The 14773-nt window shown below is 37.8% G+C and overlaps 3 protein-coding genes across 5 annotated transcripts in view; 1 reads left to right on the top strand and 2 right to left on the bottom strand.

The window, feature by feature from the left end:
- LOC106084096 (tudor and KH domain-containing protein homolog) overlaps nucleotides 1-5305 on the bottom strand; it is a 75072-nt gene extending 69767 nt beyond the window's left edge. For both annotated transcript variants that reach the window (XM_059364860.1, XM_013247570.2), the window contains exon 1: nucleotides 5146-5305. The gene's annotated coding sequence lies outside the window, so the exon portion shown is untranslated. The remainder of the gene's footprint in view (nucleotides 1-5145) is intronic.
- Nucleotides 5306-6519: 1214 nt separating this feature from the next.
- On the top strand, nucleotides 6520-10269 carry LOC106084095 (uncharacterized). Of its 2 annotated transcripts, XM_013247567.2 has the most exons (4): nucleotides 6520-6788; nucleotides 6859-7020; nucleotides 7111-7308; nucleotides 10110-10269. In XM_013247567.2, exons 1-4 carry the CDS (start codon nucleotides 6707-6709, stop codon nucleotides 10247-10249), a joined length of 582 nt encoding a protein of 193 aa, XP_013103021.2. In that variant the 5' UTR covers nucleotides 6520-6706; the 3' UTR covers nucleotides 10250-10269. The 2 variants fall into 2 exon arrangements, with proteins under 2 accessions (XP_013103021.2, XP_013103020.2); XM_013247566.2 differs by having other exon boundaries at nucleotides 6523-6788; nucleotides 6859-7308.
- On the bottom strand, nucleotides 10255-13425 carry LOC106084094 (ubiquitin carboxyl-terminal hydrolase). Its single transcript, XM_013247564.2, has 5 exons — nucleotides 13210-13425; nucleotides 12947-13087; nucleotides 11129-11271; nucleotides 10928-11054; nucleotides 10255-10685 (listed from the first exon to the last, which is right to left on the bottom strand). Exons 1-5 carry the CDS (start codon nucleotides 13243-13245, stop codon nucleotides 10449-10451), a joined length of 684 nt encoding a protein of 227 aa, XP_013103018.1. The 5' UTR covers nucleotides 13246-13425; the 3' UTR covers nucleotides 10255-10448.
- Nucleotides 13426-14773: the final 1348 nt, after the last annotated feature.

Genomic DNA, 14773 nt, shown 5'->3' with positions numbered 1-14773 from the left:
ATTTTCTGCTTTGAAGTACATATAACACCCGCTTAAGTTGACATTTATAATGAAAATTTCACTTAAAACGCATATAAAGCGTCTTCTCTCTACAAAACAAACAGAAACAAGTAAAAGTGTGCCAACTTCGGCCGGGTGTATCAAAAACCAAGATCGGTTTATATGGCAGCTACATCGAAACATGAACCGATTTGGCCCATATACAATCTTAACCCACCTACACTAATAAGATATATATGTGCATAATTTCAAGCGTCTAGCTTTACTCCTTCGAAAGTTAGCGTGCTATCGACAGACGGACGGACATGACTAGATCGTTTAAAAATGTCATGACGATCAAGAAAATATATACTTTATGGGGTCTTTGACGCATATTTCGAGGTGTTACAAAAGAAATGACCATCCTATGGTGGAGGGTATAAAAATTAATGTATAGAAGCAAGCAAACTATAAAACTAAATAATCTGTGGAGATAATTTTAAATAAATCCGCTCAGGAGCGTCGCACAGTGGGATAGAATCGAAAAAAATGTCATTTGAGAATGGATAGAGATAACTCTGCAAAGTTTGAAATGGCCCGAGTTGAGCTGTTATCGAGATCATTTGCAAATTTTCAAGATCCTAAGTGGTCTGGCCACCTCTTGGCCGGGCCCTAAAATTGGTCACCTCGGCATTTCGAAAAATTGTTCCACCAAAATACTTTTTAGTGGATAGATATATTTACTGGTTGTGGAAATATTTGAATTTTAATTTTTATTTCTTGAAATTTTTATTTCTTGAAATTTTAGCCGAGATTGACTTCGTATTTTGCGATTTACGAAGGCATTTGTGGTTCCATTTTCATTTTGATGCATGATTAATATTGGTGAAGAAATCTACAAATTGCTGCAGTATACGCCAACATTTTATAATTCAGGTCAATGTTATACAGTTTGGAAGTAAAAAATGTGAAAAAAGTGAATTTTGGTTCTTTTTTACTTTGTTTGTCCCCTAAACACATGCAAAAAATTTGTTGGCTCAGGCAATATTTAAGGGTTCCACAATAATTGGAAACCATCTTTGCCTAAAATCAGTATGCGCACGAATGTGTGGATTTTTTAATAACCTCTCCACAGACTATTTTAGTTTTTTGTCTGTGATTATTGAATATACGGAATCTCAAATAATTTTCTAGGTGTAAGGTATTTTTGTTTAAAGTTAGTTCAGGCGCACTGTGAAAATGATCAATCCAAAAATTTTGAGCCATAACTCCAAATTCAATATACCAAATATAGTCCGATATTTAAAGGTGGTCTTTTAAGTTGATTTTTTCTATTGTTTTTTTTTTTTTTTTAACCTCAACAATGTTGTATTCGGTAAAATTTTATTTGTCCGCAGCAACGTCATTTGTTTGTTGCTAATTTTATTTTAGGGTGTCAGTGTAAGTGTTCATTTTTTTGGCAAATAGTCAACAATCAAAAAAGATCAAAATTAAACATTTTCTAGATATTCTTCTAAACCAAAAAATGACTAAAAATATAACTAAACAGTTACGATATATTTTTGTGAACTCATAAAAACATCAAGTATGAATTATTTAATAGTAGCGTCACACGTCCTTAAAGACTCATTTATGTAGCAATAATAGCATTAAAAAAAACACAAAAATGTTTTTACTTCTACTGTATAGGAGCTTGATACATAAGTATAGGTAATAGAGAGAGAGCTTTAGTATAAATTTTACATTGTTAGAAGAAAGTTGTTTGAAATTCTTGAGAATAATGTAATTATTGAAAAAAGAGAAGAATAAATATTTGTTTTTTTTTATATTAAAGTATAAATGTATAAAAATGTCATAATCTCTGAGGAAGAAAACCGGTGGTTTTCGAAATATTGGATTTTTCAATAAAAAAAAGCAATACTCAAAAACAATAAGAATTGTTTTCGTGACCTCGAGCCGAACAAACCAAAAAGGAATTTACTTCAATATAAAATACAACAAAAACAATTTTAAGGTTACATTTCTTTATATCTCCTACTGAAATATTCATTGATCGTTGGAACTATTAAAACATATTCATGAACATGAGACAAAGCTCCATTCATCCGAGAGTGTGATTCGGGGAAAAAAACGCCTTAATTATTTAGAATCACAAGGCTTTATGTACAAATATCCAAAGATTCAGAAAAGTCCAAACTATAAGATCTTTCCTCGTGACAGGCCACGCATTTGAAAATTAGGTCTCCCCCTGTTCTTTAGTGGAAATCTCATGGGTAGAGATGGACGATGGGTAAATACCCAAAAGGTATTTACCCGGTAAATTGGGTAAATATCCGGGTATTTACCCAATTATATCCAAAAGCTGGGTATTTATAATTTTGCAGCTATCTTAGGTATAAACAATTTTCCAAACTTTGCATTCTTTTTATATAAACCTGATCTTTTGATCTCATAAAATCGGATTTTAGTTCTATATAGCACCTATATAGACCGATCTCCAGACTTAAAGTCTTAAGGCAATAAATTGGTCACTTTTCATCCGGCACAGTGAGTTCTAGTAGACCCCTATTCATTTCTGTGAAGTGCGGTTCTGTTCGGACTATATTTGGATATGGCTGCACTTAGACCGACCACCTGATCTCCCGATATAGAGTATTAAGGCCATAAAAGCTCCATTTATTTCCCGAATTCGATGAAATTTGGCACAGTGTGTTCTGGTAGACCCCTACCCATTCCTGTCAAATGTGGTACAGATCGGACCGTATTTGGATTTAACTGCCATATATATACCGATCTCCCGATATAGAGCATTGAGCCCATAAAAGGAGCATTTTCATCCTATTTTGATGAAATTTTAATTTGTGATACAACAAGAAAATGAGAAGGAAGATGCCTTCTAGTTCCTACAGTTGAAACAACAACTTGCGAATCAAACAAGTACTCAAAGAAATTACAACCTAAAGTAAAACTCCTTCCGACCGCCAGTGCGAGACACACACAGCAAATGTTCTGAAGTTTCTTCCTCCTCGACGTCCTCACAGCTTCTGCAGAAGTTGTTAACTGCAACATTCGGTCTGTCATCATGTTTCGATTGTCATGACGAACACAATGACTGAGACCTCTGTTCTAGCCAGTGAAAGCAAATCGGTATACCTTTTTAAATCTAGATTGGGTCATTCATTACTCTGTCAAAACCCCATAGAATAAAGTCTGGTGAAGTACTTCAGGAATCGTTACATTTTAATCTATACTGCGAAGTCAACGATTTTTGTTCACCAGTACAAAAGAGGACTCCATGAAGCTAGACGATGGAGAACAGTGCCTTGATTCGGAAGGCGTTACTTGACGATGACTCAGAAAGCCACCTAAAGAATAGAAAGTGCGAGCTCAAGATCGGATATGATTTAACACTATATCGGGGCCTGGGAATTTGTAATATAGGCAATGTTCCGACTTTTCAAATTAATAGGTTCGAAGGACGAAACTCTTAAAAATCTCAGTGATACCAGGTATCTTGAGTTATTTCAAACTTGCTGGCTACATCCATTTTGAATATTTATGAGAACAAAAATGTCTTTTTTTTTTTTGTTTTGGAACGGACCGGCTTAGACAAAAACTCTATCTTGTTTAGAGTTTCTGTCTAAGTTTAGTACAAGTACAAGGGCGAGGTAAATTAGGCAAAGACAGCCTCAAGAATTCTTGCGAATCGATGCTGGAGATGAACAAGTCCTCCAGGTTCCAAAGGTCGCCTTCTAAGGATCAGATAACCTTAGAACACATCTGGGAGACATACCCTATAGGTGAACCGAGCCGGATATTACAGATGACAGCAGGGTTTTGAAATCACTGATTGGTGGGTATCAGGGTAGTTTTCACTCATAATGTCGAAACACCGAGCTTCTTTCTGCTGAGGCACTACAGGCATGTTTCATCTTGAAATCAGTCAATACCATGCTTACAAAATGCAAATGCAAACATTTCCCATGGAGATTTAACTAAGGAACAGGGGCAAACTTCACACACATCAATGAGTGCAGTCCGATTCAAGTTTAAGCCCAATGATAAGGCGCCTCCTTTTTATAGCCGAGTCCGAACGGTGCGACACCTCTTTGGACAGAAGTTTTACATGGCAGAGTACCCCATTAGTGCCATTATTAGGAGGGGAACCACCGCGGAATTTTTTTTGTTTTTGCTTAGCCATATTAACCGGCGATAAGATTAGACGAAGGTCAAGGCGGATTTAAAAAGGTGGTCTCGAGCGAACAACTGGTTACAACCGGCCAAGTTTGATGATATTAAGATGTCAGATTTTTGTTTGCATTCTCCTTGTTGTAATCTTCACAAATGTTGTCATTATTAGGAGGGAAAAAGCACCGCTAAAATTTTTCTGATGATCTCGTCAGGATTCGAACCCACGCGTTCAGCGTCATAGGCGGACACATGCTAACCTCTGCGTTACGATGGCCTCGCACAATGCTTACACAATGGGGGGGCAATTTACAGCGCCTTATTTAGGGGACTACATAGGAGCGAATTTTATGGCTAGGAGAATTCGTTTTGGCGAAAAGGGGCTTTTAATAATGTAATAAGTGGTGTGTGATCTACTCATTCCCATTCAAACAGTTTCTGCTGCCTCTGTGAGGAATTAAAAAAAAAAACAATATTCACAAGTCCACATACTGAATTTGGAGAGGGGAAAATGAAAATTCCCACACACTGATCTGACCACAAAAAGAAAACATGCCTGAGAAACTACGTTTCAATAAAAATAAAGAAAGATAAATAACTCCATGAACATCTGAAGAACCGTATGATTGCATGTTTGCAGTAAGTACAAAGCAACCATTCCAGTCAACTAGAAAGCAATCTGGTCAAGTTGGTTTGCAACAGACAGACTTAAAGCTACAAAATCCTTTCATATTTCACATGTCTGCAACAAACAGTGGACTTGAAATTGAACATTTTGAGCCTATCACTCTTTCACTGAACCTGTTTGAAAATCATCCACCAAACAGTAGGCAAATTAATTTACAACCAATTCAAGTTCATAACGATATGCAAAATATCTTCGTTGAACAAACAAATAGAAATCCATTAATCCATGAGACACACACATTTGTAATGACTGCATGTTGGAACCCAATCGTCGTCTATAATAAAACTTACCACAGACTTTATTCAGGGTCGATCGGCGAAACAAGAAAAATATTAAATTCTTATAATGTTTACGGCAAACTTTTTTTCTCCCAATTTAATTTAATAACAACTCCAATTGAAAACGGTTCCAAACACCGCAAACCACACACGCGAAATTAACGAATTTGCGATTATATAGTCACTGTCAACGCCAAATTGTTATATTGTCAAACCTTTTGTTTACATACCAAACTAAGCAACTGTTAAAGTGAAACCGTTTAATCGACCTTGGATCAATTTCTTCATGCTACAAACAGATGTTCACTATATATGCTGTGTTTTATTTTAGTACAATCGAACATCTCTATAAAGCATGTTAATATATGCGCTTTAAGGGAAATTTATTTAGATAATAGATTTTGAAGCAAAAGAAACCTTGCTTGGCCATATTAAACGGCAATAGGATTAGGTTAAGGTCAAGGCGGATTTAAATAGGTGGTCTCACGCGAACAAATGGCTACAGCGTTACAGTTAGCGTGAGACCACATTTTTAAATCTGGTTGATGGTCACCAAAGATGCACCTATAAGGCGAGGTCATGCGAACAGCTGAGTACAATTTTTTTATTATTGTTTTGATTTTTTGGTCAATCTAAATGTCAAAGGCTTCATAACACAGCTGTGATCTTAAAAACACGTTCTATGTGATCCGATATTCTATTCATAAGCAGCAAAACAGAGTTATAATGATGACATTACAAATATAAAACACATTTGAAAGAGATAAGCTGTTAGACAAAGTTTATTTCCAAAACCACTTTGACATTTCAATTTTAGGCATTTGCCACCCAAGGTTGTTGTGGGTAACGTTTTGTAGTTGTGCTAATGACGTTACTTCTTAATTGCACCATGATGGTCACCAATGCTAATAACAATGATGTACTCATGACATAATTACCAGGTAGCGTAAACAGCTGAGTACTATTTTTTCTCGTGAAGTGCATTATCTTTCAACGAGTTTTGGTTATGTGCGTGTATTATATTGGGTTGCCCAAAAAGTAATTGTGGATTTTTAAAAGAAAGTAAATGCATTTTTAATAAAAATTAGAATGAACTTTAATCAAATATACTTTTTTTACACTTTTTTTCTAAAGCAAGCTAAAAGTAACAGCTGATAACTGACAGAAGAAAGAATGAAATTACAAAGTCACAAGCTGTGAAAAAATTTGTCAACGCCGACTATATGAAAAATCCGCAATTACTTTTTGGGCAACCCATAACACAAACAACGAAAAATAGCGCGAACTAGCAACATACATAAAATCAGAGTTGCACTAATTACTGATTTTGACAGGTAGTGCAGTTGTTGTTGGGCAACTGCCACTACCTGTAAATGAATATACCTTGGTAGTACCACTCGTAACTCATACAATACAAACCAGTCTATTTTAATTTTTTTGACATGCCAAGTTCACTTTAGTGATGCACGAGGTATATAACTCCACCTTATGATATAACAGTTGCTTCTTTTGGTACTTCAGCATGCTGCAAACAGCTGTTTACCATTGATCGATCGATAAATACGCCAAATTCATGGCGAGCAAAAATAAAAATCTGCAAAATTTTCCGGAGTCACCGTCAGAAGAACAAAACACAACCCTCTCTCCAGTCTGGTGTGCGTCAACTTCGATACTATTGTGCCGTCTCATGGTCCCATAATAATAATGTTTCTATACTCTTTTCAGATTCACCAAGAACCAAATCAATAGCGCCCTCTGATTCAAACATATTAGTATGTATTTCTCGTTTAGAAGCAATCATCAAGACTACAGTGGAACATTTCCAGAAATGGAACTTGGCTGAAAAACGGGGAGTTCAAATATGCCTACACATAGAATCAATCAAAAGTAAGGCATTTGAGCTCATAAATTCCTCAGAGAAATCTAAAGACTTTACATTATATCCCTCTGCAATGAAACCGCAATGTAAAAATTTAGCAATATTGTCTTCAATTTGCCATGACATTTCTGTAAAAACCAAAGATTCTCTTAGGCAGTTAAAATCTTTAAGTAAATCACCCGGTAGCTCCAACGTAATATTTTACCGTTCCTGGCAATTACCAGAGTACATAGCGTTCTTAGAAGATCTTTCAAATAGGTATGAAAAGGAGGCTGAAGTAAAAAAAGCTGTAGCAGGTAAGAATACTTCATTTGTACATCTTGTTTCATTTCTGGCTCATTGGTTCAGTTTCATTCGTGATGTAGTAATATAAAAGAAGAAAATAGGTTTAGGCAACATCCAATCAGACTCAGACAATTGCCAGTTCAAAATTTCTTTATTGCTTAGTTTGATCCAAAGGCAAGATTGTGATTTAAGAAATTAAAGACGCTTGCTTCGATATATTGACAATAGTTAGATTAGGTTTAAGTGGCAGTCTTCCATCAGACTCCGACTGAGACGTCCGTTCTAGCCAAATCTAGATTAGGCCACATAGTTTTGGAAGGCTCACAGCACCGTCGGTTTTACATTATTGAAAGCACCTTCAATGTCAAGAAATGCTGCCATTGTATATTCCTTGACGGACCTTCTATGTAGCCGACTAGGTCGTGAAGGGCTATTTCAGTGGATTGCCTTTACCCATATGCAGGCTGCTGCCGAGACATGCCATTTCCAAGGACCTTTACCCTAATATATGTTTCTATCAACATCTCAAGAGTCTTCAGCATAAAGGATGACGGACTAATAGGATGAAAATTTTTCGCCTTCGTGTGTAAGGGTTTTCCTGCTACCGGAATGAAAATTACCTTCATGTCCCTCCATCCCACAGGTATATATGACATTCTGATACAAGCAGAGTATACCTCCCTAAGCCAGGGAACCAGTCTATCAGGCATAGCATAGCATCAGGGCCTGGCGACTTAAAGGAGTCGAAACTTCTTATCGCCCAAAGAATTTTCGGCTCAGACATAATTTCCCTAATAGTCTCCGACGAATGCATACCAGTGACAACTTTTTCTGGCGCCACGAATTTTTTCCACGAATTTTCCGGGAAATGTTTATCAACGAGTAGTTCTAGTGTTTCCTCACTATACATTGTCCATACATTCTCTGACTTCTGAATATACCCCACCGTCAAAGGTCTCGAGCATAGAATCTTCCTTCGTCTAGAGGCCTCAGATGTATCCTCCACGGAACTGCAGAATTCTACCCAGAATTTGTTCTGAGCCTTCTCAGCCCTTGCCCTTATATTTCCTTAGCTCAGCCTTATAGATGTCCTAATCGGGTGGTGCTCTTGTGGCTTTTGCTCTGTTGAAGAGTTTTCTGCAGTTCTCCTTAGACCAACGAGCTCTGGGGTCCACCATGTTGGTCGCTGTTTGCCCCTTGGCTTGGCACTAGGGCATGCTGACAGAAGTGAGTCATTCAGGGCCTTCGTGATCCGATTGATCACTTCGTCTATATCCTCCGTAGTTTCCAATTTCTTTTCTGGTCTAGAAGGGATAGACGTGCAGAATTTGTGATAAAATTTATCCCAATCCGCCTTTCTTCCGTTTAGCCGAGGGACCACTACTGCAGTATTTTCTCCAAGGCTGAAAATAATATAACGATGACCAGAGAAGCCGTGGTCATCTAACACTTCCCAGTCGCATATTCTTGCACTTATATCTTCCGATACAAAGGTAATATCTAGTATCTCCTGCCTGTTCCTGGTAATAAATGTCGGTTTAAGGCCTTTATTACAAATCGCCAGATTGCAACTTATAATGCAACTGGATGACCCACTCATACAGGGCTACTCGGGTCCCGTTTCGATGCCATCCCCTCCTATCTCGATTGTGGCAGGGGGATTTTTAGTCTCCTGCAATCCATCAGACTTTAGCGATATGGTCGATAGTTGCTGAGGCAAGTGTTCAGCAACAACTGCTACGTCGTCTCCTGATTTCCCAACCCCTATAGACATTCAGTTTCAACTTGTTGAATCCGTAGGACACAACCCTTTCGGACTTGTAGAGTACGAATACTGCATGTCTCCGGTCACCATCAGCCTTATCCAATCTTCCAGTCTTTGGTTGAAAGATTGGGACTACATTCCCTTAGTCTTCCAAGTATCGATTTCAATCTGAGGCAATTCTTGGTATTCAAGCATGCTCCAAGGTATGCAACTGCCATCACCAAACTGTCCCTAGCGTCATTAGCAAAGGTTCTTTGATCCATCTTACTATTGTTCGCCCTTGTTCTTTTAGGCATGGGATGCCCTCCAGGTGACTGCAGCCTTTTGGCTGACTGCGGTTCAGTTTCCGAATCTAGACGTGTAGTCTTTAGGGTTGCCTGTGTAGCAAATTCCCGAGCCCAATTTAGGGGTGTCTCTCCCCATTAGTGAGAGTCTTAGGATCATTCGCACCAAGCCTCTCAATAAACCTGAGAGCGTTGCGTCTTCTATAATTCCAACCTCTTTAAGAGCGTGTTGGTTTGCCGGGTAGGGCCAATGGCCTAGGCAAATTTTAGGCATGCGAAGAAAGAATAGGTTCGGCCTTGTCCTTGAGACTCGAAACAGGTGCCTTCGTCAAAAGCCCCTGCTGACCAGTTGTCTGTCGGCTATTGGAGCCTGGAGCAGCCACCCCACCAGTCGAGGTTTCAGTAGGAGACAACATGCTACGGCCTGATACCATAACCGCAGCTGTTGGGTCTTTGGAGTCCATTCTAAGCCTACTCCCGGGCTCTAGATATTCCGCTCCACTGGAAGCAGACGCAGATCATCAACCACCTGATGGATACCTCTATCGCAGCTAACCTTGAGTGACTTAAATTTTTCTTCCAAAAATAATTACCTATTACGAGTTACAGGAGAATTCTTGCGGAGTGAACTAACAAAACGTTCGCTCCACTCAACGGTTCATAACATAATCTGACAATAGTTGACTTCACTTGAAATTCTTCAATCTCTCTTTATGCATTTGTTGAAAACTTTCTTACAAAATATATTGTATTCTCTTTCCAGAAAACATTCCCCATTGCACATCCAAATCCGAACTTATTCGATGGACTTCTTTATGGGAATGTCCCCAATATGTTGATGCATATGTCAGCGCTTTATTTTTATATTTTAAAGAGGAAACAGCAAATAAAAACAATAGCTAACCAAATTGCTATAAAATTAAGCATTTATTTTATTTATACAACATTGAATAAGCATATAAATGAAAAAAGCACATAGCATTCTTTAGTTTAGAGAGACTACCTATAAAAATCTCTATATAGTATAAAAAACCAAATAACAAAAAAAACTCATCGATTTATGCGAATGTAAAAAGACTTAATGGTATAGTAATGCAATTTTTCAATTTTGTGCTGCAGTCAAAGCCATGACAGTAAAACGCAATTCTTCTGGATCTCTTGCCATAAACTCCTTGCATACGCGAGCAGCGTCCTGTACAAAACTCTCGTCGGTGGTCGATCCGTGTTTGACGGGAAAGGATTTACGTCCGTCCAATTCGTATAGGGTACCCCCAACATTGACTAGAGCAATGAAATGGTGATAGACCTTTTCCTCAGAATCGGCTGCAGTTTGGCCCTCCTAATATGGTACATTATGAATAAAAGAGAATATGTTGAGTCGAGAAAGAGGTGCTAATTTTTTAAATTATTGTTCAATTAAATGCTAAAACAAAAAAAAAACTTTAAACAGTATTAACAATTTTAAGAAATTTCGATGAAATGGTAGGTGATTTCTTTCACTTATTCTTGATCTTATTTTAAATTATAAACAGCAGTAATGGGATCACTGAAGTTATTTCGACACATTTTTTAATCGCTTACCTGTGCCAGGGTCTGATGACTCTCAGTAACTCCCTCATCATTTTCCAGGGCCTTGCCTCTTTCCTCTGGAGTAAGATCTTTAGCCTTTTCCAAAAATTTCTTTAGAGCTCCATCTTCCATTTTAATGCTGTGATTTTTTTTACAATATTTAGTTTTCACTAAGAACATTATGTGCGTATGTTTGAATATTCCACAACTTACTCTGCATTGTTAGCCACACTGTGAATCAAGGCCACAGTGCCGCAGGCGTTTGATGTAAATTGGCGCATATAAAATAACGACTTGGGATGATCCTGAGCCTCGGCGGCCAAACGCTCATTTTCTTCGGCACGATGCTTTTCATACTAACGAAAAGGAGTTTAAATAATGGGTTTAAAATAAATGTTAAATGCGTGTCATTTTATGGTTAAATGTGAGTAAAGAGATTCGCCCCGGCAAGGGATACCTGTGAGCACCAAACAGTATGGAACTTCACAGGATGCGGATAGTGGAATGCTCCATACGGAGTAGCTACAACGACAGTCGCACACGATCAGCGGTATCGAGCGGAGATTCTCAGTAAGAAACCGGGCGGCATCGGCTCTTGCATAAATACTGAGTGTTTATGGTCCTCGATATCACAAGGCGTGTTATTGGCGCCTTTAAATAACCAATGACCACCATGTTCTAGCGGCGATCAATCCCGTGGACCGGAACGAATTTGCTCACGTACAAGATCCTCGCCAAGTACGCTGCCTCCACATAAAAATGTGGCTACAACAACAACAAAGAGATTCGCCCCCTAAAAAGTCCTTATGAACACGGGTATAATGTGGTCTTATACCCACGAGGGTATAATGTGGCCTTATACCCACGAGGGTATAATGTGGCCTTATACCCACGAGGGTATAATGTGGCCTTATACCCTCGCCCCAGGAGATAAAGCACCAAACCACCAACCAAAATTGTTCTTCAATATGGGTATGAAATGAGAGGTATTAAAAAGTAGACTCAAGAAAAATACGAGTGACCTATACAAGGCTGTCGGATCAAATAAATATTTACCTCGAACATCTAGCGTAATCTTTTAACAGCCATTACCTGAAAATCTCGCCCATAAAACTATTTGCGATACTGTTTACCGATTGAGGTCGCTTTTAGCTTTTAGTTATGGTCGATGGATAATGCATTTCGTAAATAAAACACTAAAGCATTTTGGTGCTGACACTCGACCTCTTCTCAATGTTAACCTATGCTACAACGGTCGGCAATAAGCTTAAACAAGTAAGGTCAGCAAATCTTTAGCGGATAGCAATTGGGGCGCATATAAAGGACAACGAAACGCATTTGTTAACCTTGAAGACGATTGGCTGACAGGCGATGAATTACTGAGATCCAGTGTGAGCCACAAGAGGGAGCAAGACACAATGGAGAAACCTAAACAATGGAGAAACCTGAGAAGACCAAATCCTTGAGGTTAAGAATCGTAAGGAACTTCTGATTAAGAAATTTTGCCTAACATTCCACCAGAGGAATCATCCCAATTTCCAACTGATCCAGTTGAAAGCCTTCCTATGGATAAGAATATTTGAATATTTAAGAATCCAACTTGATAACATCCAGACGATCCACCCCCAACTGCCTAATGCAAATCGGGTTTGCAAGACCCATTATCATACCGAACGAATATAGCGCTGGGCGGAGGAACTTCACATTTTGCAGTGGATGAAGAAAACCTGCATAGAAAGACGCCCTAACTAATATCCGGATCGTTCAGCAAACTTAACTCGAATCGTTCAATGCAACACAAGACACTTATCACCTATTTACATACAAACGAACAATTATTACTGCAGTGGCCCTGGCAACAACAACAGCAACGTTGTTGTTGCCAGGCTAACAATATTGGAGATCCCAATTAAAAATAATCATTCCTTTTCATTTGATTGTACCGGGAAGTGCAAAAAAAACCTAAAATTTTTAACAATCTACTTATCCACTATGTACAAATTTTTGTACCTGTATGCTATTTATACTTACTTTTTCAGAACATGGGAACAACAAAATAATAGATTTTACTGGTTTTGGAATCCATTCTAACATTTCTGGCTCCAAGCCACAGACATCAGTTAAAGTCCATTCCTTGGCAACACCCAATGTATGAATGTATTTGGTCAACACCTACAAAATATATAATTTTATTGCACTTACATGAGTCATTTACATAGGCGCCGGCATTTTCCAGACAGGCGGGCGCCAAAAGAAAGGACAACTTATTAAAGAAAATTTTTAGGTTAACTCACATCAGGATTTGATTCAAGTGGTGTCCAGACTGCCATTTTTTCCAAATGAGATTCAACAATGACGCAAAATCTGAGAAATAAAAATTAATACTGTTTGCAAATATGCCGGCTTCCTTTAGGGATTGAAGATTGCAATAACCTCTTGTTCTTCGCTTTATAAAAAAAGCTTTTTCTTTCAACACAATCCCTTAATAAAAGCGTCTGCCGAAGTTATAGCAAGTCATGAACAGTGTTGCCAATTAAAAAAATAGAGCTGCTATTGCACTATATGTATTTTCAAAGATAGAAGATAGCAACTCTGCAAGTTGTACAAATCGTGTGATACATACGAAAGTATGAAAAGTATGAAAAATGGATTTTCGCGATTTTGACGATTAGAGCGCGCTCTATTGGTATTTAATGTACATTGGCATGGCGAAACAATTAAAGGTGGTCTCATTTGTACAACAGCTACAAATCATATGGTGCAATGCGCCATCTTGTTATCAAGCTGATCGACGTTTTGCCAAAACACAAAGAAATTAGTGTGCGTGTGTGTATACGTCTGCGTAAATGAACAGAAAATATGCGAGATAGAAGATAACAACAAAAAGAGAATGCAATCAAAAATCTGACATCTTAATACCGTCAAACCTGGCCGGCTGTTAACAGCTGCTCGCATGAGACCAACTTATTCAATCCGCTTCGCACATTTATATAAATTTTCAATTTAGTAATAATAATATTTATTGCAACGAGAGTAAACCAAAGTGCAATGGATCGTAAAATTGGAAATTACCTTGCAGCATCATAGGCAAAGCCAAACTTGTATCTCTGTGCAGCTTTCTTGCGCCTTAAAAATCGATTATTTGACTTTTTATTCATTGAAAGCCGAATTTGACTTTTTAGATACAAAAGTCGATTTTGGGATTCCTAGTCGACAGGTTGCGAATAATTAAATGATCCGTATACGGGGTGGCTGCAACAAATTATCATAATGTTCCTGCGGCGATCGGTCCTATGAACCGGAACGAGTTTGTTCACCTATATGAGCTTGACGAGGATCGCTTCCTCCGCATACCAATGTGGCTACAAAAACAACATCAATAAATCAATTTTTGTGTAGAACTATGCATATAAACTTTGAGTAACCCTTAATAAACTTTTTGTATTTTAATTCGAAAAAAAAAATACTTACCATTGCTAAGGGTGCTGCCACAGTACATGTAATTGTCCAATGACATGTCACTCTTGCGATTCATCACGTTTGTATGTTAAAATTGTCAATTTAGATACGATTCATCATTTTTGCTGTCAAACTTGTATATGTTATTTTAGTATGGCATAACCTAAAAATGATTTTGATTTTTATGCAAATTGTTAAAGTTGTGAGAAAACAATTTATTTTATGCTTTGTCCGAAGGAATATGTCACGCTTTAATCGAAAAACTAATAGGAGCTATTTTATGTTAGTTTCATTCGTATCACATGATGTGTGTAACTTTAACAAATACAAAATTTGACATATCATAAGACGAGCACATACCTATAATCTGATAGCACTTTAAGTCTCCTTATACCATGT

This window comes from Stomoxys calcitrans, chromosome 3 (assembly GCF_963082655.1).
Source record: "Stomoxys calcitrans chromosome 3, idStoCalc2.1, whole genome shotgun sequence".
NCBI classification, from domain to species: Eukaryota; Metazoa; Arthropoda; class Insecta; order Diptera; family Muscidae; genus Stomoxys; species Stomoxys calcitrans.
This window is presented reverse-complemented; position numbering and strand designations above follow the sequence as displayed.

Excerpts from the sequence above, each read along its gene's own strand:
- LOC106084095 (XM_013247566.2), top strand. The coding sequence starts at position 6,707 with ATGGCGAGCAAAAATAAAAATCTGCAAAATTTTCCGGAGTCACCGTCA. Across the intron at positions 6,789-6,858 it reads AACCCTCTCTCCAGTCTGGT|ATTCACCAAGAACCAAATCA; the intron begins GTGCGTCAACTT and ends TACTCTTTTCAG. Across the intron at positions 7,309-10,109 it reads AGTAAAAAAAGCTGTAGCAG|AAAACATTCCCCATTGCACA; the intron begins GTAAGAATACTT and ends TTCTCTTTCCAG.
- LOC106084094 (XM_013247564.2), bottom strand. The coding sequence starts at position 13,245 with ATGGCAGTCTGGACACCACTTGAATCAAATCCTGAT. Across the intron at positions 11,272-12,946 it reads TGTTCCCATGTTCTGAAAAA|TATGAAAAGCATCGTGCCGA; the intron begins GTAAGTATAAAT and ends CCTTTTCGTTAG. Across the intron at positions 11,055-11,128 it reads AGTGTGGCTAACAATGCAGA|CATTAAAATGGAAGATGGAG; the intron begins GTAAGTTGTGGA and ends AAAAAATCACAG.